Source organism: Chamaea fasciata, unplaced genomic scaffold, assembly GCF_029207755.1.
Source record: "Chamaea fasciata isolate MVZ Bird 193981 ecotype frontalis unplaced genomic scaffold, bChaFas1.0.hap1 SCAF_7, whole genome shotgun sequence".
In the NCBI taxonomy this organism is placed as follows: Eukaryota; Metazoa; Chordata; class Aves; order Passeriformes; family Sylviidae; genus Chamaea; species Chamaea fasciata.
The window spans coordinates 37,741,866-37,768,243 of NW_027094092.1; the positions used below are offsets into that span (position 1 = coordinate 37,741,866).

General features: G+C 48.7%; 1 protein-coding gene across 1 annotated transcript; it reads right to left on the minus strand.

Annotated features, from left to right (window-relative positions):
• Positions 1–19,641: 19,641 nt before the first annotated feature.
• NFKBIA (NFKB inhibitor alpha) lies at positions 19,642–23,311 on the minus strand. Its single transcript, XM_066188434.1, has 6 exons — positions 22,953–23,311; positions 22,522–22,630; positions 21,804–22,014; positions 21,235–21,323; positions 20,856–21,116; positions 19,642–20,377 (listed from the first exon to the last, which is right to left on the minus strand). Exons 1-6 carry the CDS (start codon positions 23,174–23,176, stop codon positions 20,330–20,332), a joined length of 942 nt encoding a protein of 313 aa, XP_066044531.1. The 5' UTR covers positions 23,177–23,311; the 3' UTR covers positions 19,642–20,329.
• Between the last annotated feature and the right edge of the window lie 3,067 nt (positions 23,312–26,378).

Sequence of the window (26,378 nt, forward strand, 5' to 3'; positions counted from 1 at the left end):
GACTTACAGATGTGTGTGTTTCCCACCCAGGTCCTGCAGGCTTGCTGGAAATGTCTTCAAGTGTTTCCTCCTCCAGGCAAATAAGCAGGAGAGATCCCAGCTGATACTTGGACAAAGGGCAGACGTCTCACCTCAGCTCATAGGCCAAACCTTCTGTTTCTGCAGTGCTTCAGAGCAGCAGAGTACTACAGGGGTGTTAAATGGGACTAGGATGGGGAGCGCAGCTGATTGTCACTGATCTTCCTATCAGCATGTGGCCCTCTGAGGCTCCACACTCCATGGAACTCAGGTCCCAACAGTGTTTTCCACTTATTTCACTGTGAAAGTGGATGAGAGTAGTCACAGGAAAGTTCATGTGAAGCAGAAAATGGTATAAGGCACCTTACATGCCTTATTAAGAGGTGAGTGATTTTCCTCTCACTTGCCTGGAGACACTTCAGTGTGGTGGGCATGGGAGTATCCTCCTCCTGGCCAGGCAGTTTGATCCCAGATTGGACTGAGAGCGGTGGAGGACACTGCTTGCATTAGGGAAGTGAGAAACTCTTTAATAAGAGCCATCAGGTGCACTGTGTTTTCTTTGGTCTGGGTAATTCCCCAGCAAACCACAGTCCAGGCCAAACGAGTGGCTTGGCGCCAGCTCAGGCACAGCTCCATGGCTGTCGTGTTCCATGGGAGGTGCAACAGCAGCTCCTGCAACAGCCAGGCACACACAAAGCAATAAAAAGAGAGTGAGGACAGAAAGATGATCCTTCTGGCTGTTCCCAAGCCCAAGAGAAAGTCCTGCCTTCTCCCGAATCTCTTCCTTCCAAACCCAAGAACAGGAGATTTTCGTTGCAAGTGACCATAGGAAACACTCCACTTTCTGAGAAAAAAAACCCCAAACACCTAAAAGCAAGCAAACAAACAAACAAACTTTAAAAAAACCCAGAAAACCGCCCCAAAAAAAGACAAAAAAAACCCCCAAAAAACAACAACAACAAAACACCCCCAAAAAACCCCCAAAACAAACAAAAATTATCTGTGTGGCACACCCATTTACACTGAAATACAGTACATCCAGCTAGAAATTGCATCAGCTTGATCCAGGTGTAATTTTGCTGTGATGATAGCCATTTCAGGTAAAGTCTTCAGCTGTACCTCTCTGACCTGATCTGCTTTGGCTGCCTGACAATTGCCTTTCCCCACGCTCAGTTTCTGCCAGTTCCTGTGTTTCTGCCCTCACTGGGAAGCTTTCCTGGGTTCTCATAGCTGTTGCGGGCAATGTCATGTAGCAACATTCAAAACCAAGTTTTGTCTGGCTTTGTTCTGGTGATAGAAAGGTTTGGGGGCAGGGGAATTCCCAGCTTTTCATGCCATGGCAATTCCACACTGTCATCTGATTTTGGTCCTTCACAGCGGGATCCTCTCCCATTTCAGTATTTGGATCTTTCTCCTCACAGCTCCTCTGCTGTGCCTGTGTTCAGTTCTACATGTTAATGTTTACAGTGACTTCATGGCAAATCCATCCTGCAGCTCTCTGCATTCAAAGGAAATGGAATAAAGAAGGGCACTGGCAGCCCAGTTATGACACAAAGCGTCCATGAAGCAGAGGAGAAAGATCAGCTCAAACACTTGCCTTGCTGGCTTAGATAGAGTGGAAGTGGTGAAGCTCTCCTTGATGAGCAGCAATAGGTCACGGGAGCTGAGTCATCAAGACACCTACCTGTCAGGAGGTGATTTGGGACATGCCAGCCATCCCTCAGAGGACCCACGTGGGATGGCACGTGCTGCTCACATCGCAAAGATTTAGCTGTGCATGTTACTGAGGAAATGGAGGGTGGCTGTCACACCGTAGTTAACACAAGAAGTGAAGGGAGCCCTGCGTACACTGCAGGACAGGTACTTTTACTTTCAGTGCTGGTTTTGTTTATACAGCCTGGGTGGAGGCAGGAACCCCACCAAAACAAGCTTGCAAAAGGAACATTTCATTAGTGGAAGGGACATGGAATTTCCCAAGGTCAGAACAGCAGGTTTAAGTGATTGCATTTCCATCAAGCACCTGGCATTCTTTCCAGGGCCCCACCTCCTCCTCTCCAGCCTTGCTTCCTTGCAGGCTGAGGGCAGCTGTGGCTCCTCTGGCTCAGGGCCAGCCCTGGAGTTCAGTGCCTGCCTACCTGGAGCCTGTTTGCAAGGTGAGCCTTTGTAAGTGAGCAGAAGAAACACCTGTGAACTCGGACAGCTTTGCTCTCCTCTCCCCCCTGATGCTGGGTGGGCCCAGGGCCTGCCTGAAAACTGATGCTTCTGTTTGCCATGGTAAAGCACTGAGAGCCAGCAGACTCTTCTCATTTTGTAGATGAGAAGAGTCTGTAGATTTTCTCTAGTAGATTTTTTCTAGTAGATTTTCTCTACTTCAATAGGGCATACACTTGGTTGTGCAAGTTGCCATTTTCCCTGACAGTTCCTCATAACAGCCCCGTCTCCCAGCATGGCCAGCATCTATTTTCCTGGTGTCCTCCTGACCTTAATCGCTCATCTGAGGGGGCCCCTCTCCTACCTCCAACCTGCTCTGTCCTCATAAGTTCTCCTACTGACTTCTCTTGCTCATTCCCATGACAAGCCTTCAAGGCCCTCTCTGTCTTTTTATATGGAAAACGAACAAACTCCACCTCTCCTTTCTTCTAGGTTCAGCAAAAGCCTCTGCCTGCTGCTAGGAAGACTTACTACTCCTTCCTGTCTTGGCAATTTGGCGGATTTCTAGGAGGGTTTTACTGCATGGTTTGGGCCACAGAGACTTCTATTCTTCCAGAACCAGCTCTGGAAGAGGTTTTCCTCTCTCACTTACCCCTTCCACTGGAGGTTGATTCCCCTCAGATGGCTGGTGGAATAATTAGAGTGCAGTTCCCTCTGCTTGCTTTGGGCAAAATTACACAGGTTAATTTAAATTAAGGCATCCTGGCTGGTTCTGCCTGAACTGAACTAGGGGAAAACTCATGCAATCCTCTCTGCCAGCTGTGATATGAGTGCTGTGGCAGCCAGGCTGACCAGGGTCATCAGCTCTTCCACCTGCAAAGCTGGGGCTCAGCAAGCCATATCCTGTGTTGCACCTCTCCACAAGGGGCTAAAACCAAACCAGCTCTGTGCTAGGCAGAGGTGCTTAGCTGGTTAGCCAAGGAGGTTAGCTGGAAGCACTAGTTCCACGTTCTGCTAGAAGATCTGCCTATCCTAACATCCAGGCTCCTCAGTCGGCTGGTGCTGGCTGTTCCCTCAGGTCAGGTGTGAACAGCACTGGCTAACAAAGCCTCCTCTTTTCATCCTGAAATATGTCAAAGGTAACGCTCTTCCAGGTGAACACAATAAACTTCCACCTAGGGAATCCACATGAGAAAGAGGTGTCTTGTCCTGCAGTGCAAAGGCTGCCTGGCACATCTCTGTGGAAATGAGGCCTGACCTCCATGCAGGAGAGAGAGTGAGATGAGAGGGCCGTGCTGTCCCCTTTTCTTCCCTATTGCCAGAGATTCAGAACAGTGGCAGAGGATCAGGAACAGAGTGCAAGAGTACGGGATTAAGTTGCTTGGACAGGAGGGAGTTAAGATCTAGCAGTCCTTGAGTGGGCCCATTGAAAGGTCCTGTCCTTGGGTGAGGCATGCACCCATGCAGACCCCTGGCTGTTCAGGCACTTCCAAGCCAACAGAGAAGCCACTAGTGTGTTGTACATACTGCAGGAAGTATGGAGCTGCTGAGCACAGGCTTTCCACGTGCTGGCTTTGGATACAGGCTTTCACAGCCTATCAGCATCCTGATTTAGGGTTTTAAATCTCTCTTGGGATCCATGCCCAAGTGCCTATTTCCACTAAAGGACAGAAAGTATTTTTTCCTGATGCTGGCATGAAATAGTTGCTGTATTCCTGTGGCACTTTAGAATGCCCTTCTGTAGGCCCTGCAGCATAAGCCCCAACTGGGATTATATTGCACTTAGTTCTCCTGCTGTTGGGTAGTTAAGCTAGACACCAACACAGGCAGAAGCATCACCCTGTATAGGCCTGAACTACCAATTGTGTAAGAGCTCAAGTGACGGTGAGGTTATTTACATCCCAGCCTTTTCGTCATTGGTCATGGCTGAAGACAACACACCAGACTGGAAAGACCTCTGGGCTGGTGATTGCAGTGGCCTTATTAAGTGTCAAACTCAGTGAGTTGCTCAACAAGCTCTTTTCTTTATGTAACCCAGCATTTTCTTCATGTAACCCTGACACAGCTTGCAATGGCCCGGCTGAAAAATCAATTGCAGCACAGAGAGCAATGTGAGCAGCACTTTCAGTGGCTCCATGTGTGCCCAAAGTTGATCATCCTTGACATTAATTATGGGTTTGCTCAACTCTGAGGATGAGGCCTCTGTTTTTTAGTATAATCACATGAGCTCAGATGGCCCCAAGCACAACTTTGATTCTCACATTGAGCAAGTGCTCAGAGAACACGTGCAGGTGCTGCGGTGCCTGACAGGTGAACGTGCTGGGGCTGACAGACGTGAGCAACCTTGGAACCTGTCACCGCATCCTGGATGCTGAGGATGTTGTGGCAGTATCTCCTGCCAGGGGCTTCCCTGCTCGTGTATCTTCTGGCAACCTGCAGAGCAGTCTCTGGTGGCCAGTAGAGGCTGCCAGCTTCTGTGGCAAAGCTTCAAGGAACAGACCGGTTTATCAGCTCCAAGTTGTTAAATCTAATCAAACAACACACAAGAGTTCAGTCAGCTGAGAAACCTGCTTTGCACAGGAACTTGTGTGATCAGAGTGCCAGCTGTCAGAAGCCAGGACTGGACATGGCTGGCTGCTTCAGGGTGGTAGTGGACTGGGAGAAAGAGGGAAGTCATTGGGATTGAAATAACAAAAGCATATCCTGGAAGCTGTGTCTCCTTGTAGGTAACTCAGCAGGCTGGACGGATTCCTATATCCAAGCACTGGCATTACTCTGTGGCCAGAGCGTGTCCCTACAGATGTCCTTCGAAGAGCTGTAACTAGCTTGGTGGCCCATGGTGTAGGGAGGTGGCTTTATTCTGGTGATAGAAAGGTTCGGGGGCAGGGGAATTCCCAGCTTTTCATGACATCTGAGTCTGGATGACTGCAAATTTTTGACAACAAGGAAAACTGCCAAAATTAATTATGAGCTATTCCACATGCAAACTATGCTGCTGAATTATTTGCAAGTCTCTATCCAAACCAGGGCTCAGTCCGTCCTTGTCAGGCAATCTGCAGGGAAGGATTCCTCTGACCTTTTCCCTGGATGAGATCCACTGAGCACAGTCCAGTAACCCTGAGCTGATATTGAGCAACCCCAGCAAAACAGCAGCTGTGTCCAGTTGCCTGTTTGAGTGTTTGGAAATCCTGGAGTCTCGATTGCACAAAGTGCAGCTGATGTGCCCTGGCTGTACTGGGCAGGCTGTCCCCTCATGTGCCAAGATCCCAAGAGGATAACCTGCCAAACTTACCTCATGCATGCAGCTCCTCTCAGTGCAGGAACCTTTATGTCAGGCCAGGAAACACCAAACAGAAATAGAGCAACCCCTGCCAGCCCAAGCAGCTTGCTGGGATTTCTCCACAGCAATGCACTGTGGGCTTTTTGCAGCAAACCATGACCCAGCTTGCTTGCAACAAGTCACATGCTTTGCTTAGCCACAGAGCCCAAGCCTTGTATTGGCTCCAACTCTTCAGGCAGCCTGCAGAGGCAGGTCCAGCAGCGTGCCTGGCTGCCAGCTGCGGGGCAAGGGCTGCAGCTCCCGGATGCTTTGGCAGGGAGCCATGGCTGACGTGCTGGGCAGCCTGCCCTGGAAGATCTTCATGTTTCATCAGGCAGGAGCAGGCTGAAGTGGTGGTGGGAGTGTTAGGGTAGAGTTCAGCTCCAGCTCTTCATCTGAGTGTCACCTAAGTCTTGCTCAAAGTGTATATAGATTTAAAATGCTGGATTCCTATAGCAAGATATCTATTCCTCTCCTAAGGGGCTGCACCCATGGGGAATCGTGGTTATGCATTTTCCAGAGGATGAGAGAGGGAAAAAATATTCCACCTGCTTCCCCCTGCTCTGTGCTCTTATATGCAGTATGGGTTTCCACTCCCTGTATCACTGTACCTTGGAGCAAGCCTTGCTCAGCTTTTCTGTTTTTGGAAAGGGACAGTCTGCTGTCCTAGGGTGTGCTTCTTTCTGCATGCCTCAGATCAAGGGGACAAAACCAGAGGCCACAGAAAACGTTTTTCACAGAACAGGTCATGACCTCTGATCCTCACCTTTTTTGCCCTGCTGTGCTGCCCAGCCTGAGGCTGAGAGTGCACCTCTGGCCTTGACATTCCCCTTTACTTGTGTAGGCAGCCCCTTGCTCTATGTCCTGGGCAGCAGATGTGCCCAGTGGACTCCCACAAGATAGCAGGAACACAAAAGGGAGGTGATGCAATGCTTGTCATTGCCATGATTACACCTTTCCAAGGAGCTTGTCTTTTATCTCCCAGCTTCACATCCCACTGGCCTTTTGCCCATGTACACACAGAAAAGTTGTCTGTAAGGAGGAACTGGATTGTCTGGAAAATATCCTCCAATTCCCTCTGCCAGCTGGTTCTGGACAACTGCTCTGTGTGGCTCTGCACTTGTTAAGATGTGGTAAACAAATCTCCAAGGAGTAGCTTGAAAGAGAGATGGGCATTTTCAGTAGATACAGCTAAGTGCAGGGAAGGAGAACACAGCAGGGACCTGAGATGGAAAGGAAGCAGGAAGACCTGTCACTGCTTTATGTGTTTTACTCTGAGAGCAGCAGCCATCTTCTGTACTTCCCTTAAAAGAAAGAAAAGGCAAAGATGATTCACGTCCCATTCTCCAGCTCAGCCTTGAAGCAGCATTAGTGTGACTAAGGTCCTTGCTGCATCATTTCTTTCTCCATCTGATGCCGAGAAGGTCGTAGCAGGGCAGATTGTGATTAAGTGGAATTTCTCAATGTTGAAAGACATTTGAGATTCGTCCCAGTGATTAATAAAATTACTTGGGGGGCCATAGGAAAATCTGATCCTATACATTTTTTTCTTAAGAGCACGAACCCTTTGAAAGTACCGTGTGTGAAAGCCTAGAGAACAGCATTTGCATGGGGTTCCTCTGCCAGCGAAGCTGAGCAAAGGTGAAACCCATCATACCACAAGGCCCCCGCCAGCAAGAAATCCTCCTGAATTTCCACACAGGCCTGGTTACTGGCCTTCAGAGCCTATCACCTTACCTTATTGCACAGCACTGGAGGAAGTCTGCTAATGTAGTAGAGCCTAAAGCACACGAGGGAGGCCCAGTGCACAGACAACAGCCCAAATCTTGTCAGTCCCAGTAGAAATCAAAGCAGGTATGTTGCAGCTGCTTGAACACTGTAGCTGATGGTTTTACCAGTTCTTGTTCCTCATGGCTCTGCAGAGGGGAGGACAGGTAGCACATATGCTCCAGGCAGCACCTGCCCCAGGAAATACCTTCCCTGCAAACACCTGTTTAAAGGCAGTCCCTGCCCTAGGGAGTTTGCAGCCCAAAGCTGGGGCGGAGAGGCTGCAGGCCAGAAGCTTGTGTGGGCTGTGACTCCATGTCCTACAGCCACATTTTGTGTCTGCTGGTTTGTGGTGCCCTAAGATGCACATACAGCCTGCCTGGATGGGGAGCAGCAGAGCTGGATGGGGTGGCAGTGGCTTTGCCCCAGTCACACACATGATGAACAGCAGAGATGGAGCCAGACCTGGCCTTTGCCTGCCTGTGCCACTTGTTACTAGAAGGTGCTTTGGAGGACAGGTTATGTTTTACTTTCTCGTTGTCCTCAGTGGTGTTAAGGAGCAGACTGAGTCCTCCTTTGCTTCAGCATAAATCACTGACTACCTGTACCTCATTTTTCCCATTGGGGGCTTAGAACATTTGTACTGTCAGTATTTTAGGTGGCTAATACCACATTCGGTCAGACTTACTGCTGTTACTGCAATTCCTAATTTAAATTACTGGCTGTTTGCTGGCAAAAACATTTCTTTCCCTCAGTCCTTTGGTACTGATCAGCCTGTTCTGCCCTGGCTTCTCAAAGGGAGGTTTTCTCTCCAGACATCTGCAGCCCCAGTTGGCAGATGCTGGAAGCACACGGCTCTTGCAGAGGCCCCTTCTGGGGCCTCTCAAAACTGTGCCAGCAGCATGTCTGGCATTGTGCATGAGTTCTGTGAGGTGCTGCGTATAGACAGAGGGCACAGCAGGTTGCTAGTCAGAAAAAGGGAGATGCTCTGGGTGTATGCAGGAGCCAGCTCATTAGGTATATGATTACAGCTTTGCAAGAAATTATTTAGCTGTCAGCTGTAAGAGGGACAGAGACACCGATGTAGCTGCTGCACCACACATGAGAAGAATCATCCTATCTGCAGCTTGAAGCAGGTCATGCCACACACATGCAGTTCGATTTCCTCTTCCTTCTTGTAAGGCAGCCAGGCGTGTCGAGCTCTCACTTTCAAGGACAGATCTTCAGAACATATTTCGATCCTGTCTGAGCAGGAGTCAAAAAAATGCCAGCTGGTGTTGATGGGATAAAGGCACTTAACTTTGCATCCAGGAGAGCAGTCGGTCACTGCAGCAGAATTTATGTCAATCATAAGTCACAACCATACATTTCAGGGACCACAGAGCTAAGCAGGTTCCCTGCTGAAGCTTTGATGCCTTGCAGATATTTGCATGTATCACCATTGCTTCTTTTTCTAACTTCTACCTCATTACAAAAATACCCCCCCCCCAAAAAAAAAACCAGCCAAAAAAACCCAAAACAACAACAACAACAACAACAAATCAAACCAGAGTTCAAATGAAATTCCATGCAAAGCAACTCCTTCGCTGCACCGGCTTCCACTTTCCTGTCTGAAGAGCTCTTGGAGGCTCAGTTCAGGGGAGGTGAGCTACTCCATTCACAGGAGGTTAAGAGAACAAGGAGCCTTCCTGTTTTAACCCTTAAAAGGGAGACCTTTGCAGGGCTGGCTCTCATTCTGTAGTTTACTTGCTTCTGAATGTCATGACTGTTTACATCCATAGGTGCATCATGCCCTGAATTCTGGATTTCCACATTCCAGTGACAGACTGATGAGGTTTAGTGGGACCGTGCTCTGCACATTTCACTGATCTTACACATCTTGTCTTTGACTTCCTACTGTGGTTTACTGAAGCTACTCCTCTACAGCTAATGGAACAGGACTTGGAATGCCAGGCACTGGAGGGGTCATATCATGCCTTGACCACAGGCTTTGATATCAGGAGCACTTGTATCCAATGGCTGGTCCTACATGAAGACTCAGCTGCCACCAGGAGCAAAGAGCAACTGGGCCCAGCTGTAAATTCAGTGAAGCATGTGTCACAGCCCTGCCCTTTGGGCTAAGCAGTGATTGAAATGTGATAAAAAAGTCTGTCCTGTCACTAGGGCATATTTGCTTTTCAGTTCACTCTGAGAAGACCTCTTTGCAATGGCACCCAGCAGCATGCATCCATCTTCACCTCCGGCTGGGACAGGGTCAGACTCAGCCTGGGTTAAAAGCTCTCCATTTCCCTGCAGCACCATCAGGCAGGCATGTGGGAAGGAGGGGACACTGAGGAGCAGGACCATTTGTGCCACTACCAGCACCCTGCCCAGCAGCAGCATCTTCACTGATTCACTTGCACACTTCAGCTCTGGTGGAAGACCAGCCGCGGCCCTCCTCCACCCCCCTGAAATGAGGGTAGCCAATTGTCCATTTGTCCAGGGAGAGATTCTTCCCTGCCACCCCCGCACTCTCTTTTGCAATTCTTACTTCTAGGAACAACTAGATGCTTAATTATTTAACTTGCTCCCTAGTTGTTTTCTTGGTGTCTGCAGAGACAGGACTCAGAACCTCTGGGATTGGAGATGAAGATGATATTCCATGTGCTATTTAGAAAATTTATTAATAAGTGTATACAGACCTGCCTTTACCCTGTGCTTACAAGGAACATGCAATTTCTATTGACAGCATTCAAGGGCTCAGCTGTAAATTCAGTGGGGCAGAATAGCTACAGAGATCACATTTTTCTTATGATGATGTTGAGAAGCCATCTGTGGTGGTGTTCCATAATGAATGTTCTTACAACACCAGGGACCTGCCTACAGGAAGAGGACACACTGATTCAGCTTTGTTGCTGAATGAAAGCATCTGCATGGGAAATCCCTAACACTCCCTCGGTGATGTACATTGGCATCACACTGTGGGTTGAATCAGTCTCCAGATATGGTCTCAGTCATGGGCAAAATATCCAGTGGCAGGACACTGCAGTTCACTATCCAAAAGCTGTACACTTGACACTGATTGCTTTGCAGCCTCAAAACCTTCAGCATAAAAGGATCAATTTTGAAAATGTCACCTACAATGAGCTGAGTTTGTTTCCTGGTACATTTAGAGCAGCCAAAAGATAGAGTCAATGGTTAGAGGGAATAGGATGTACGCGTGTGAAGGGGGCTGGATGCTGTGAGGGTGAGAGAAAGCAGAGCCAAGCAGACCCGATGGAAGGCTCCTAGCTTTAAGGCTAAATGAAGATCTGCCCCTATGCAAGCATGAGTTTAACAGCTATTATATGGATGGTAATTGGATGCAAATTTGAGGGCTGGCTTTTCAGAGATGTCCCATTAAGCCCCAGGATGGAGGTATGCCTAGTTCACACGGCTCAGTAAAAGAGTGGGAGAGGAAGGAAATTCTACTATGTCGCAATCACAAAAGCTTAGGAGAAAACATTTTTCAGGTGAGTGAGAAAATAAACATCTGAAGTTTCCAATGAATAAGAAAAAAAATTGAGATAAATTCTTGTTTTCTGAGTCTAAAGAAGTAATCTGTTTCATGTGGGAAGTTCTCAATATGGTTTCAGTCTTACATATTTTTTTTTAAAAATTCATTGTTTCTAACTGAAACAAAGCAGAGAAAAACATCTGACAGAAGGGAAGGTGCCAGCAAAATCTCAACATAAGCAGAGCAGACTTCAGGCTGCTCAGGGAATTAGCAAGCAAAGTTACCTGGGAAAATGTTTTTGCAGGTGCTGGGGTCCATAAGTGCTGGTCACTTTTTAAGTGTTGCCTCTTAAGGGCACAGGAGCAGGCAATGTCAGAAGTTAAGGAGGTAAGGCAGAAGTCCAGCTTAGCTGAACAGGAATCTTCCCTTGAAAATAAGGCAAAAAAGGAAGGTGCATGCCCAGTGGAAGCAAGGTCAGGTGACATGGGAAGAATAGAGATACTGCTTGCCACCATAGGGAGAAAATTCATGCAACAAAGCTCAGCTGGAGCTGAAGCCAGAACTGTGGGGAACAATAAAAAGAGTTTTTTCAAATATGTTAATGGCAAAAGGCAGTGTAGAAATAACATCCGCCTGTTCCAGGATGAAGATGGTCACCTCACAAACAGGGACATGGACTCAGCAGAGGTGTTTAACACATTCTTTGCCTCTGTCCTCAAAACAGATGACAGACTAAAGGGATCTCAGTGCCCTGAGCTGAGGGACCATGGCTATGAGAATGGCGACTCCCAGTTGATACCGAAATTGTTTGGATCTGCTGCTCTAGCTGGATCCCTAAAAATCTATGGGGCCTGATGGGATTCATCTGAGAATCCTCAAAGAGCTGGCTGATGTCATCACAAAACCTCTCTCAATGATTTTTGAGCAGTCTTGGGAATCTGGAGAGGTGCCAGCTGCCTGGAATCTGGCAAATGTTGTCCTGATTTTGGAGGGCAAGATGAAGGACCCTGTAAAAAACAGGCCTGACAGTCTCACTTCAGTGCCTGGCAAAGTTATGGAAATTATTCTGGGAACCACTGGAAAACACCTGAAAGACAATGTGGTCGCTGGTCACAGCCAGCACAGCTTTGTGAAGGGAAAGCCCTGCTTAGCAAACCTGATTTCCTTTTATGACAAGGTAACCCACTCAGTTGATCAGAGGAAGCCAGTTGATGTAATTCTTTTGGATTTCAAATTAAAAATCTTTTGATTCTGCCTCTCACAGGATTCTTCAGGACAAAATGTCCAGCTCACAGCTGGGTAAACATACCATGGGATGAGTGAGCAACTGGCTCACGGGTCAGGCACAGAGGGTGACAGTGGATGGGGTAACACCAGACTGGGGACCTGTCACTAATGGGGTTCCATAGGGCTCCATCCTCAGCCCTATGCTCCTCAATATCTTCATAAATGACTTGGATGCAGGACTGGAAGGGATACAGAGCAAGTTTGCTGATGACAAAACTGGGAGGGGCTGTAGAACTCCCTTGAAAGCAGGGAGGCCCTACAGAGAGACCTTGACAAATGATCGGGCTGGGCAATCACCAACCACATGGAGTTTAACAAGGGAAAAAGTCAGATTCTGCACCCAGGATGAGGCAACCCTGGATGTGTATGTAGACTGGGGAATGAGATGCTGGAGAGCAGTGCCGTGGAAATGGACCTGGGAGTCCTGGTCAATAGCCAGTTCATTATGAGCCAGCAGTGTCCTGGCAGCCAGAAGGGCCAACCCTGTCCCGGGGTGCACCAGGCCCAGCATGGCCAGCTGGGCAAGGGAGGGGATTGTCCTGCTCTGCTCTGCTCTGGAGCAGCCTCACCTCGAGTGCTAGGGGCAGTTTTGGATGCCACAATAAAAAAAAGACATTAAGCTGTTAGAGAGCTTCCAAAGGAGGGCAATGAAGATGGTGAAGGGCCTTGAGGGATAGCCATATGAGGAGTGACTGAAGACACTTGGTTTCTTCAGCCTGGAGAAAAAGACACTGAGGGGAGACCTCATTGCAGTTGCAACTTCCTCATGAGGGGAAGAGGAGGGGAAGACACTGATCTCTTGTCTGTAGTGACCACTAACAGGACACAAGGGAATGGCTGAGGTTGTGTTAGGGGAGGTTTAGGTTGGATGTTAGACAAAGGTTCCTTACCCAGAGAGTGGCTGGGCACTGGAACATGCTCCCCAGGGAAGTGGTTACACATTTTGGACAACACCCTCAGGCACAGGGTGTGACTCTTGGGGATGTTCCTGTGCAGGGCCAGGAGTTGGACTCAATAATCCTTGTGGGACACTTCCAAATCAGCATATTCTGTGATTCTGTGATTCTGTGATTTCCTTTGCAAAACAGAAAAAAAAACTAAACGAAACTGGCCGTTTTGAATCATTCTACTTGTTCTTAAATTTGAAGCAGAAAACCTGGAGATATTGACACAAGATGCTGCAGTGCAGCTGTGCTCACATCTTCTACACACCCGTCTTTGGAAGAAATGTCTGTGGTCCTACTTGTGGCAAGGAGCTGCCATGTGCTCTAATGAGATGCTCTAATCTTGTACAGTGCATGGATGCAGTTCAGTCCTCAGCCTTCTTCCCCTCAGTACAACTGTTTTTAGGGAGAGGCTTCGCAGGGCACCATGCCGAGGTGGGCTTGCTTGGTCATGCCACCGTGTGCCTGGAACTGCTCATGGAAGGAACCCAGCTGACAAGTAAGTGCCATGGTTTCCCTTTTCTGCTTTGTTTGGACTTCTCTGAAAAAGGAAACAGAATTATCGGTTCCTTACTTCACGAGTCCCTCAGATACAGGAGTGTCTTGTGGAGGGAAGTGATCACCTCGGCTGTCCAGCTGTGTGGAGAAGAGAAACTGTCTTTTTGTTGCATAACCCAGGGCAGGAAGGCAGACATCCTGGAGTCCTGGCCTTCCCTGGACCTGCTCACCTCCCTTCCTCTGGGCCAGAGTCAGAGGAGAGGATGCTGTGGGCAAACTTTAGCATTTCTGCATGAAAACTGCTACAGCTGGGCTGGGCTGTGAAGGGGATGAGACTGCCTCAGCAGTGGGCCCTATCTGCTGTTGTTGGTGGGTCCCACCTAGCTTTTCTGTCCTGCTGGCACTGCTGTCTTCTTGCCATTTCACTTGCTGTGCATGCCCTTGCTCTGATCACCTGTTTGAACCTGGCTGACTGCAGCTGACCCCTGCCAGCCTCCCACACAGCTATAGGGCTAACCCTTTTCCACCTCATTATTTCAGTTTCCATAGGTTTGACTGCTGTCCTGCAAGAGTGGTTATCAAAGCAGGAAACGCTGCAGTTTGAGGGCTATCCCCTGCCTCAGTGGGGTAGTCCAGCAGCCCAGCACCAGGGGTTTCAGCTTGCTACTGCCAGGGGACAAGGCTGCACAGGCAGGAGCATTAACAGGTCTGGGGTGGATGGACAGATGGAAGATGTTGGGTGCTCTAGTAGTTGTTTTGTTTTGTTTGTTTTTTTTTTTTACTTTGGCAGCCTAGTTCATAGACTGTTAGAGAGGAGGTGGAGATCAAGTGCGCTCAAGGGTGAGGGGGATTTGAATCCCCTGCCTTGGGAGTGTTTTCCCCAAGCTAGGCTTGGCACAGCCTGAGGTAAGGAGCCTCCATGCAGCTTGGGGGAGGGCTTGTTTGTTTTTTTGCTAGGGCAAAACATCTCAGAGAAGGTGCTGCCAGAGGTCAGATCTAACTTTTTGGAAGAAGTCCAGGAACATCAGCCTTGACGCACGCTGGAATGGAAACCCATCCACTTAGAAAAAATAGAAAGAAAAGGATGGTTTCATTCACAAGCGGGGCAGCCATCCTTACTGACTTTCAGTCCTCCTCAGCTCATTATGCGTGCCGAGCTTTGAGACGTGGTGTGTCCTTTTCTGATGCAGAGAGGAAAAGCACCCCACGGGTCCCCCCACACTGCAGGAACAAACACCACGGCCCGGTGCTTTTTTCCCACTGGTCCGTGCTCCTCGGGGGGCTGCCTCTCACTTGACCGCTGGGCACCCCCCGGTGAGAACAAAGAGTTTCTTGAAGCGGAGCAGCAGCACTCGAGAGTCCTCTGTGAGGCCTTGGGAAACTCCCTCTCCTTCAAGCTACTGAAATCCAGGAATAATAATTAACCAAACTAAGTGTTGCGCTGTAATTGTACCTGTGTGCCCTTCAAGGCGTTCATGCATGTTAAAAATATTTGTGTTTTAAGGCTCTTTCTTGAACCATACGTTTGCTCCATTGTGCTTTCAGCTGGACATGAAAATCCTACCTTGAAAGATGCACAGGAAAATTAATCTGAGCCAGCTAAAACTGTGAATGGGAAAAGAATTTAAATTAAAAGGGTGTAGGCTTGTTCCTTCAGAGCAAGGAAGTCCCTGGGGCTGGTGGTGGACCGGTAAGAGGCTGCACTCCTGCAGCTGGAGAAGAAATGGAGCCTGGTGCCATGTTTTATGGCTGCTGGAACAGGGTAAAACTGCAGAAAGGAGTGAGCGGGGAAAATCCCAGCTCTCTTCTGACAGGACTGGAAAGTCCTGTTTGGAAAATTGGATGAGGAGGCAGTCCTGGGAAAATCTGAGCACTGGATCGTGTCAAGGGGCAGGCAGTCAAACCTCCAGGGTATCAGAGGGAGTTTTTGTTTCAATCTCTCTGGACTTCAGCTTCTTGGATTGTGACCTGATAAATGTGCCAACACTTAAAGAAAACCTTTTGTTCCTGTTAATGCTTCAGAGGAGGGACAACGAGGTGAGAGATGCCAGAGCTGTGGCAGACAGCTGCTGGAGAAGGGAAGAGGCTGTGCAGCAGCTGCCCAGGTCACATGTGCTGTCCGGACTGGCACGAGGGGACAGGACTTTCCTGTTCCCACATCCCTCGGGATGCTGTGCAGTTCTCACTCTTCAGCAAAGAGCTGGTGCTGGGAGCACAGCAATGCTGGGAAAAGCCCTTCCTCCACCCCTCTGAAATGAGGGTAGCTGTTTGTCCAGGGAGACATTCTTCCCTGCCATCCCTGCACTCTCTTTTGCAATTCTTACTTCTAGGAACAACTAGATGCTTTATTATTTTCACAGCTCAGCTTCCACAGAAAAATGATACGTGCCTGGACCAGAGTCCACCATCATTGAAGATTTCCCATTAAAACAAATCACAAATGATACTTGTCCTCCCCCCGGAGATCACAGTGTCTTTCTTGGTGTTTTTTTTGTTTTGTTTTGTTGTTGTGGTTTTTTGGTTTTGTTTTTGTTTTGGTTTTTGTTTGCTTTTTGTTTTGTTTTTCTGATTTCACCTTTTCCTTTACTCACTCAACCATCTTGCTCATCCAAATCTGAACTGAAGCTGTGGGGCAAGGTCCGTAGCAGTGAGACTGCCCCTTTTTGGGGTAGGTTAAGAGTCCTGGTGGCCTCACTGCCTTCTGGTGTGCCAAGTCCTTGCCAGGACGGCAGGTAGATGTGTCAGCCACGTGGTTGGTAAACACTGTGGCCTCTGCTTTGATCTGGAGTTCTCGGTGTGTAAAAGGCTGAGCAGTCAATAGGGACCCCTTCCTAATGTCAAAAGGCTGAAGGAGGAGAAGACAGTAAGGCTAAGACCCCTAAGTTACACCTCTCTCTCTTTGGGGAGCAGAGGCAGCCATATCTACATGTCAACCAGCTCACACAGCCCAAGCTGTGTGCAAGGAGCATGCCTCACCATTAACCTGAGAGAACAAGCAGGTGGGGAAGATGGTGAAAGGGGTCTGCTCATGACTGCAGATGTAAGGCAGGCACTGGAGCCAGTGGGAGCACAAAGCCTCCCTGTGCATGTCCCTAGGTGCAAGGCTGCCTTTCACCCTTGCTTTTTACATTTTCCAAAGCTGCAGGGAATGGAAGAAAAGGGCTCTAAATTACTGGGGGAAAAAACAGGTCTTGGGCTTTGCTGTCCAATGTCGCCACCCTGGAAGCCTGTATCTTATCCAATCACCACTGTAAGGTTCTTGAGAAGTCCGGGGCTGATGCTGAGAAAGCTGAAAGGCACTGAAGGAGGCATCTTGGTGGTGGTTTGGGTGAGAAAGGCCTTAAGTGAGCAGGAATGCAAGGAGGAAGAGAAGGGTGTGGGAGGAAATGAGGAGTTTTGTTCTTTGTGTGAAATATAAGGAAGTATTGGAATACCCCTGTGGGATTATCAAAGAGATTTACAAGAATGGGCAGCAGGGAAAGGCTGGAAACAAAAATGTAACTGCATGATGTGTAATGTAATGACGGGTGAATGAGCTGGTGCTGCAGGTGAAAAGGGAGGGGGTATACGGAAAGGGAGGAAGGGAAAAAAGAACAGGCAGAGGCCGATATGAGTGCCAGAGGCAATAAAAGCAGAGGACACAGGCATGGCATGGGCTGAGGAAAATGAGAAGGCTAATGGAGAGAGGGCCAGTTAGGAAACTAAATCTGAACTTCACAGGATCTCGATCTGCAGTGGCATGGATGCTCTCGAAGCTTGCAGAGCCACACAGGGTGTGTGGAAAAGGTGCTGGGACAGAATTTTGAACCCTGGACCAGTGTGGGGAAGCACTGGCAGTAGAAGCAAGAACAAGCTAGTGTGCTCTGCAAATAGCAGCCATGTTGTCTGAATAAGGAAAAAGAGATGCTGGAAGAATAAATACATAAGGACTTGCTCTATATCTTACAAATGGGACCATGCCACACATCTGCCAGAAAGCCAAGAAGACAGCATGAAGGCAGTTCATCACCAAATCCACTCTCAGAAGATCTTTCTAAAGGCATATGTGTGGAAAGGGCAGAGACAGGGTGGACATGCAGCAGATAAAGGGCACATATTCAAAACTGGGGGTGCCAGGGGGATGTCCTACAGTGGACAATTTTCCCGTATCAAGTGAACAGGCCAAGCTCTCCAATGAGTAATCCTGCATTAGCAAGGCACAAATACACAACATGTCCCAACCTATTTCGCTAACAAACATTCACACATGAATCTCTGTCTTACTTGCTTTACCCATGGTTCCTCCGCACGTTACATGGTTACTTTTGCATGAGGGGTGGAGGCAAACAGTAGCAAAACCAGCATGTGGCACTCGGGCAATGATTTGTTTAGCTGAAAAACTTCCTCATACAGTAAAATATTTGCTTAATTTATGAAGTCATTGCAGAATTCTTGTAAGATTATAGCAATGCCTTTCCAGATACTCTTTGTCTAAATATTGCAATGAGCAGCAGAGAATGTACCACTGCCTCCAAAACTACTTGGCCAGCCTGGTGCTACAGATAACTGCATTTTTCCTCCATCCATCCGGCCTTCAAATGAGAATTATTTGCCTTCAGATGGTATCTATTTAAATATCTGCATTCCTGGTCCAGCTATGCACCCAAGGACTTTTAGACCACTGTTAGCTACAGCTGGTGAATGTCCCTGCAGAGCCTTGACAGCATTTCCAACTCCTGTCTTGCGAGGGGAAACTGAAATATAGGAAGTGTAACACCGCCATTTCTATTTCCAGCCCTGGAATCACTTGGGATTCTTTGCTGGTGAAAGACCTGTAGCAGCAAGTTAGCAAACTCCCGCAGTCAATACTGCCAGCTCAGAGTTAATGGTTGATCAGAGCACAGGGTGAGTTCCCTACAAGAAAAAAGTTTTGGCAGATTCTTATCCAGCCCCACACCTGGAAAATGCAGGTTTGCAATGCAGATGTAGCCATATCTGCCAGAAGGAAGTTTCAGTGCATATACCTGGGCTATGCTCATGCAATGAGAGTGGAAGGGAAATAAAAAGGACAATTTTATACAATCCTTTCCACAGTGGCCTTTGGCTCCCATGCAAATTAGGAAGCACACAGACAGCTGCGGTGTTCTTCCTCATACCAGCCAACCATCCTTAGAGCAAGTTGTGTGTCAGGAACCCTTTGGGAAGAGCAGGACAGAAAAAGGAATGGGTGTCCCTGTACAACCTGGGGCCACAGCATTCTCCAACAGTCTGAGCTGGGCCAGATGCCAGCAGCACAGAATTCCCCTGTCCAGCTCTTGGCAGGGCTCCATCATCCTGCACCAGCAGCTTTGCTGCTCCCTGTTTCCATCCAGGGGTTCAGCACAAACAGGGCACAGTCACCTTTTACACAACCCAACCTTTACAAGGACACATAACCAGCTAAAAAGTCTGGCACTGAAAGTGGTCCAGTATTGTAACGCACTGCCAGCAGATAATGAGGGGGAGCAGGGGATTTGGGTGAAGTGCTTGTCTGCCTGAATGCTGAAAAGAAACTTGAGGAGTAACTGAAGCAGTTAAAGCCACAGCCTTCACTGCTATGAACTGGGCAAGAGCTGTAGCTCCTGCAGTGGGGATGTGGGGGTGCCCCACCTGAATTTCCGGGATGCGAGGCAGCAGCACGTTCCCAGGACGTGTTCCCTCTTCCCACGGAAATCCCCTTTGGAAATTCCAAAGAGATCAGAGCTCAAACTGAAGCTGGACCAGGCCATAAAACAAGAGGTGAACAGAGTGCTGTGTTGCAAATCTCCAGGCTGCCCTGGCAGGAGGTGCAGTGAAGCATTTGAGCTGGAACAAAAGGTGCCATGAGGGCAGGGGGGCGGGTGCTGCCAAAACTAGCCTAAAACCCCCTCTCTAGTGGGCGGGGGCAGCCTGGTGCTAGAAGAGAGGGGGAATCCCAGCCCTACAATCCGACTGCTGCAGCGGATGCAGGAAACACCACCTACGTCTGCTTCCAAAATTAGCTGCAGCAGGAGGGGTGAGAGTTGCAAGCCACTTAGATGTCTTACACTGCTGAGGTGAACAACCTAAAACCCCTGAGAATGTGACCCCAATGGGCTACTAGGTGTTGAACGTTTCTTAAAAAGCAAACCAGGTAATCCCCACGATCTCAGGGAGGTGGGCAATGAACGGTTTCGCAGACTAGGCACAGTAATCTGACTTTTTTTAATAAATACATATCTCACATGTACCAAAATAATTATAAACAAAAAATGTACAGTATATACACAATATACAGTTGCTAAAAAGTGTAGCAATTATGACACACACAGTGTGAAACACACTTTTCCAATGCCCACAGTTAACATTATTGCTACTTTTGCCTAAGAGTCAAGAGGTCATCAGTCCCTCCGTCTGACGACTCCACCTGGGATGCCCCACTGAGAGCAGCTGAGGTCAGCCAGAAAGGACAGGGACTGCCACCAGCCCAGCACAAATGAATGCAGAGTCTCTGAGAAGGGGTGCTGGCATAACTCCACCTTGCCATGAAAGGACACTTGTTCCCTGTAGTACTCAATGCCACAAGAAAGCTCCTGCAACGAGCAGGTTGGATGTGTAGTCTGTTACCTTCAGAGGGCTGAGAAGATTGGCTATGTGGCTCTTTATCAGGTGGTGTGAATAATCACAGATCTGTACTGATGTTACACATCCCACTCCTGCATTTAAACACAAGGGAGATCCTGGAACTGTCCTGTTACAACTGTGTGCTCCTTCTCCTTGCTGGGCAGCATACTATTTCACTCCTCTTTTTTCTCTCCACATTGTGACTTTCTTTTCAGATGAAGAAAGTCAGTCCTTTTTCTATACATATGTATACAGTCACTTTTCACGGCTTTAAAATGTCAGCTGTCTTCCTCCAATAAGGCAGTCATCATATATAAGCTGCAAGAAAAAAAACCCCAAAATGCTGTTAATGCAAAAATCTTACTTAAAGTATCATATCCATTCTGGGATAACAGCCAAATTCTACATGCCCAGACTTTAGCAGGGTGTAAAATTTCTACACCAAAATGGTTACATATGCCATTTAATGCAGCACTCAGAATGTTAGAAAAACAAATCCTAAGGAGGAGAAAACCACCCACTAACATCAATTTTCTCTCATGAGGTTATGTGTCAGCCACAGAACCATGCCAAATGAAGTTAACCTCCATTCCTTCATGCTATTTTTTACATTTTATTCTTACTCTGTTTACATGCTTACCCCATCTGGCATTTTGCTGGTTGTTGACAGCATAATCTTTGCTATCTGTTACACAGCAAGAGGTCACTGGGGCACGCTATCAGAGTGACACCAAAAAACACCCTGCACAGGACAGGATTTTCCCTTTCTCTTGTAAAAATGAAAACAGCAACTTACTTCATCCTCCGTGAACTCAGGCTCCGATTCACTGCTCTCTTCATCCTCACTTTCTGGCAACATCTGTAAGTCAGCTGTGGTCAGCTGCTTCAGCTGTTCCTGTATGCTGGAGTTGTCTCTTCCCCAGGTGAGTTGATAGGGGGAATGGCCCTGATAGGTCACTTTGTTCACATCTGCCCCGTGTTTCACCAAAAGTGACACCAAGTCTGAATTCTGCAGATCGACCGCCAAATGTAGTGCTGTTCTGCCATTGCATGGCTCCTGTGTGAACACAGAACAAGGTTTGGCATGTTAGGAGAGGCAGAGACATTGTCAGATCCGTTGATTCTTAAAGACTACAGAGCCCCACTCAGTTAAATTCATGGTACGTGTAACATACCTGTGCGTTTACATCTGCTCCCAAGGACAGCAGATACTCGACAATACCCAGGTACCCCTGAATAGACGCTAAATGAAGACATGTATGCCCTGAAAGACACAAACAAAGGGAAAACTTGAGTAAGTCTAACTCAATGCCTCATCATTACTTAAGAGTCAAGATGACAGGCCAGGATGGTATCTAAATTTGCAATTCATTCACAGCAAAAGGGTGTTTTCCAGAAGAGCCTTCCAGCGTGAATAAAATCTTTTGAAAAGGTTTCTCGGAGGCTTTATTCCAGTGTTTGAGTGCAACTTACTACAAACAAAAAAAAGGAGGAGCAGGGCAAAGGCAGTCACTAAAAATGCGAAGTTCAAAGCCATGAGAGACTATAACAACAGTGTGAAGGCCTACGAGACAGTGGCATTTCAAAAAAGTCAGACACTGCTGTATGCTTTGGGCTCCTCAGCTCTCAAATGGGACATAATAATCCTTCTCCACCTCTCCAGAGATCTTTTGAGACCCACAGGAGAGTGATCCTACCCTCAGTGCAGCACACCAAGATGAACTGTTCAGGAGTGTGCCCGTACCATTGTAGTTGGCTGCCTGCAGGACACTGAGGAGGTGGTGCGGCTGGCAGTACTGTGTGAGCACGCTGACGCTCCTGAGGGAGCCCTGCTGGCACGCAATGTGCAGGGGGGTGTTTCCTCGGAAGTCCCTGATTTCCAGGTCGCATCCGGCCTTCAGAAGATGCTCAGCAATTTCAGGCTGATCAGTTATCACTGCCAGGTGAAGAGGAGTCTGCAAGCATAAAGGAAAAAGCAGACTGTAAGTTACACCGAGAAGTTGGCAGCAACATCTAGACAAGCAGACCTCTTGTTCATTTCGTGATTCGTGCCAACAAATAAAAAGCATGAAAGCACGCCCCATAAACTCAGCTCTTTATGCTTCCCAAGTTGTTGTATAGTTGCCCATTCATCTGGAAGCAATGAACTTTGGGCTCTCTGGATAAACCAACAGCCAGTTGGTATGAAGAGTATCATTGCCATCTCCATAAAGAGGGATGCAACCCATGGCATCATATTTGAAATATGTGGGCGTTAAATGCCACTCTCTCGGGGGAGAGGAAGCATTGTACCAACACTGGCTGGAGCCAGCTGGGGACTTTCCTAAACGTAGGCTTTGATTCCATTGATTCCATCAATTAAAAAAAAAAAAAAAGGGGACTTTTTTGGGGGAATTCCCCAGAGGGCGTGTGTGGGTGTGGCAGGAGCTGATCCAGATTTGGGGTTATCGAGGTGAAAGTACCTGGCTGAGGTTGTTCTGGAAGTTCAGGAAAGCCCGGTCACCGGCTGCCTGCTGGATCACCTCCAGGCTCAGGGCTTTTTCCTCGTGAATAATGGCCAAGTGGAGAAAACTGCAGGGGGGAAGAAAGGAACAATTAAGCCACACGCGTTAACCCCCGCGACGCCACGCTCAGCCCCGCGCCCGGCGGGCCGGGCCGGGTCACGCGCGGGTGTCGCAAGCCGGGGCTTTCGGCGCGGCCGGGGCTTTCCGCGGCCGCGGGAGCCGCCTCTCCCTGGCGCCGCTCCAGGGACTTTCCGCACCCCCTCCCTTCCCTCCCGGCGCGGCCCAGCCCGGCGCCGCCCCGCCGCCAAGCACATCCTGTCCCGGACCGGTCGTGCCGAGTTCCCCACTGCGTCCGAGCCACCCCTGCCCCGTCCTCGACCTCCACTTACGTGTCCCCGTCTTCCGTCAGCTGCTGTGCCCAGGCGGGCGGCTCGCGGGGCTGCAGCCGTATGTCCTCCAGCTCCTTCACCAGCTGCCGGTACTCCTCCTCCTTCATGGAGTCCAGGCCACTGTCGTGGCGGTCGTCGAGCGGGAAGGCGCCCTGACGCTCCTTCTTGGGGTGCTCGTAGCCATCCATGGCGGGCGGCTCGGCGGCGCGGTGAGCGGCGATCATGGCGGCGAGGCTGAGAGTGAGCGGCGGCGGCGGCGGCGCCTCGCATATACAGCGCGGCCGGGGGATTTCTGCGGGGGAGGAGCCGCAGAGGACGGGAATTTCCAGCCAGTCAAAGCCCGACCGACGGGTCTGATCCTGCTTGGCGCCGCCGGCGCTGGCAGGGAGGGCGGAGCGGCTCGGGCCGCCCAGAAAGGGGCGTCGAGAGGGGAGGGAAGAGGCCGGGCCGAGAGAGAACTTGGCGTTTTTCCAGGGGGGAAGTACTCGCCTCTCCGGCGTCCCCGTCGGTACTTCCCTGCCGCGCCTCGGGGGGATTTCCCTGCCCTGCCCTGCCCTGTCCTGCCCGATCCCGGGGCTCCCGATACCTTTTCCCCGGCGGGGTCCCGCTGCACCTCGGGGTCCGTGCGCGCTGCGGGGCCCCTTGAAGGCCGAGGAGCGCCTCGGTGCCGGGCACTGCTGGCCCTGATCGCACCCTGCGTCCCCCCTGACATTCCGTCAGTTTCCTAAGAGGGGCTGCGGGATCACAGAATCAGAATAATTTGGTCTGGAAGGGTTCTATAAAGAAGGTTTTTATCCTGTCTTGCAAGTATTTCTGGCCTCACTGAGTGTCTGTGCTTTTTCCCCATTTTGTCATTTTCCCGTGCAATGGCATCCCTTGGAACAAGAATTTAGGAGAAAATAAAGGCCCATCTAGATCAACTGCCCTGCCAGAGCAGGAACATCTTCAACTGGGTAAGACCCCCATCCAACCTGATGTTGAATTTTTCCAGGGATTAGGCATCCACCACCTTCTTGGGCAACCTCTAACAGTAAGAGGTTGCCCACAGCATTAACCACCCTCATTGTAAAAAATCTTCCTCCTTATATCTAATCTAAATTTGCCTTCCTTCCGTTTTAAACCCTTACCCTTTGTCCCATGGCTACAGGCCCGGCTGCAGAGGCTGTCCCCATCTGTTTCTATAGGCTGCCCTGAAGCACTGCAAGGCCAGTGTGGCCCTCCCAGGAGTCTCCTGCCAGAAGGAGACTTTTAACACTCTTAGAGCCTCCATCACCCACGAGGAGGGCACCTCGTTCTTGCACAGTCTGCACAAGGACAGATCCCCGATCCTCTGAGGATTGTTTTGAAGTCTGATGAGAGGGTCCACCTTAGGAGTCATTAACCAGCACTCATATAATGATTAGGAACCAGCTTTTTAGCGAGCCCAGGACAGCAAAGACAGGGAATCAAACTAAAATGTCAGGGAATCAAACACCACCGGAACAATGCTGAGGCTGCTGCTGCATCAGTACACTGCATCTGCCCTGCTTGGCAGAGAGTGTCACTTCTTGGAGACATTCAGACAGTATTGCCCACGATGGATGTTATGCTGCCATGCCTGCAAGTGTGCAGGTTTTGCCTCAGCATTTAGAGGATTTTGCACCTCTTCTGTGTAAGTTTTCACTCTGTAACAGAACAAACCTTTTGAAGAAGAAATTACATCTTCAGCCATTATTCTTACTTTCTCTGGCCACTCTTCTCTGCTCTTTTTTTCTTTTTTTATTGCTGTCGTGCCATCTGTGGGTAATAAAAACTGGATAAATGCAGCATCCCACATGGATAAAAGGCGTTGTCTGTCTGGCTGACAGCACTGAATTTTTTCCTTGTGAATTTTTGCTTCTGCTTCTCAGATGTAGGGGATTCCCACAAAGAATTTTTCTTCTCTTGCAACTATTGCTGGCCTCACTGAGTAACAGCGTCTGGGCTTTTTTCCCTTTTGTAATTTTCCCATGGGATGGCATCCCTTTGAACAAGAACTTATGGGAAAATCCAAAGATAAAAGGAAGACCCGGAGGAGAGGAAGAATGCCTGACTTTCTGTGAGCAGATGTTTCTCATTTTCAGCCCAGCTGTGCCATTCCAGAACTCCTTTTCAGTGTTCATCACTTGGCTTGGGACTATCTGGTGGTACTTTTGGGCAGGTTTAGAAAAAAGCCATAAAACTCCTTCTTTTTTAAGTTAAAGGTTATGAAAGTTTCGTGAGCTTTTTGAAACAGTTCCCCCTTTTTGATGTAAATCAGCAGGGGAAATTTAATTAACAAATGAATCTCCTCCTATCCGCATCTCTTCAAAAAAATGAAGATGGGAGTTGAAAAGAAAGCTCCTGCTCTGACTAGCAGGGGAATTGAGCCCAGCAAGGACCTTGCTCTTTGCAGTTGGGATTTTGGTAGAACCACAGAGATATTAAACTTGAAAACTTCTGTCCTAGCCGTGTTGGCTGAAAACTGACTTCAGCAGAGGGAATTATTTGCCTCCTTCTATAAGTGACCTCCAGCTGCCCTCACAGGCCATCAGAGGATTATTTTTAGCAAGCATTTGCAAGCAGCCTCTTTTCAGAGGCAGCCTTTTTTCATTTCACATGAGATGCTTTTATTTCGTGTGTGTTTTAACTTGGCAGTACTGCAGCCAGTTGTAGGTGGCGGAAAGGTGATGGAAAATGTTTTCTGGATGGAAAGTCATGCTGAGGCCAGCCCACTTCCTGCCCCAGGGAGATGCTGCTGCTCTGCAGCCTGGCCCTAGGCATCATGGGGGGCCCACACATGGGCCCTGGGTATTAGGCAGGGGAAAGCACGGCTCGAGAAGGGATTTAGCCTTAAACCCATATGTAAAGCAGCTGCTAGCTGCAGATGCAGAGGCAAGTGGAACCCTCATTAACAATTAACCAAATAAAGCTGTTGTCTTTGCTGTAACTCCTCGTAGTTAGCACAGTTGTTGTACAATATTTGCCTGAAGGGATGACATAATAGAAGATGGTATAAAGCAAAGATTTTGGAGTGGTGAAGGTCATTGGTGCTGCTTTGTGCTGTTGAAGTACCATCCTTTCATTTTTTTTTTAATTATCCCATTTAAGCAGTTTTTATATGCAGTTTTCTGTATGGTCCACAAGAGGAAAAAAAATAGAAATAAACAAAGTCAGCTTTTTGGATATAGGGTGGAGCGTATCAAAACCCTAGTTTCCTGTGTGGCCTCTCACCCAAGTGTTGTAGTTCTGGGAAGCTCAGACATGCCCCCAGGGGATGGAGCAGCTGTACCCATCCAGGGACAGGAGTTTGCCCTGCTGAAACAGGAGCAAAACTTCATGAATGCTGCGGTCATCTGTGCCAACCTGAACCTTATTTGTCTGCTTGTGTATTCTGGTTTAGTACCTCTGCTACGTCTCTATTAATTT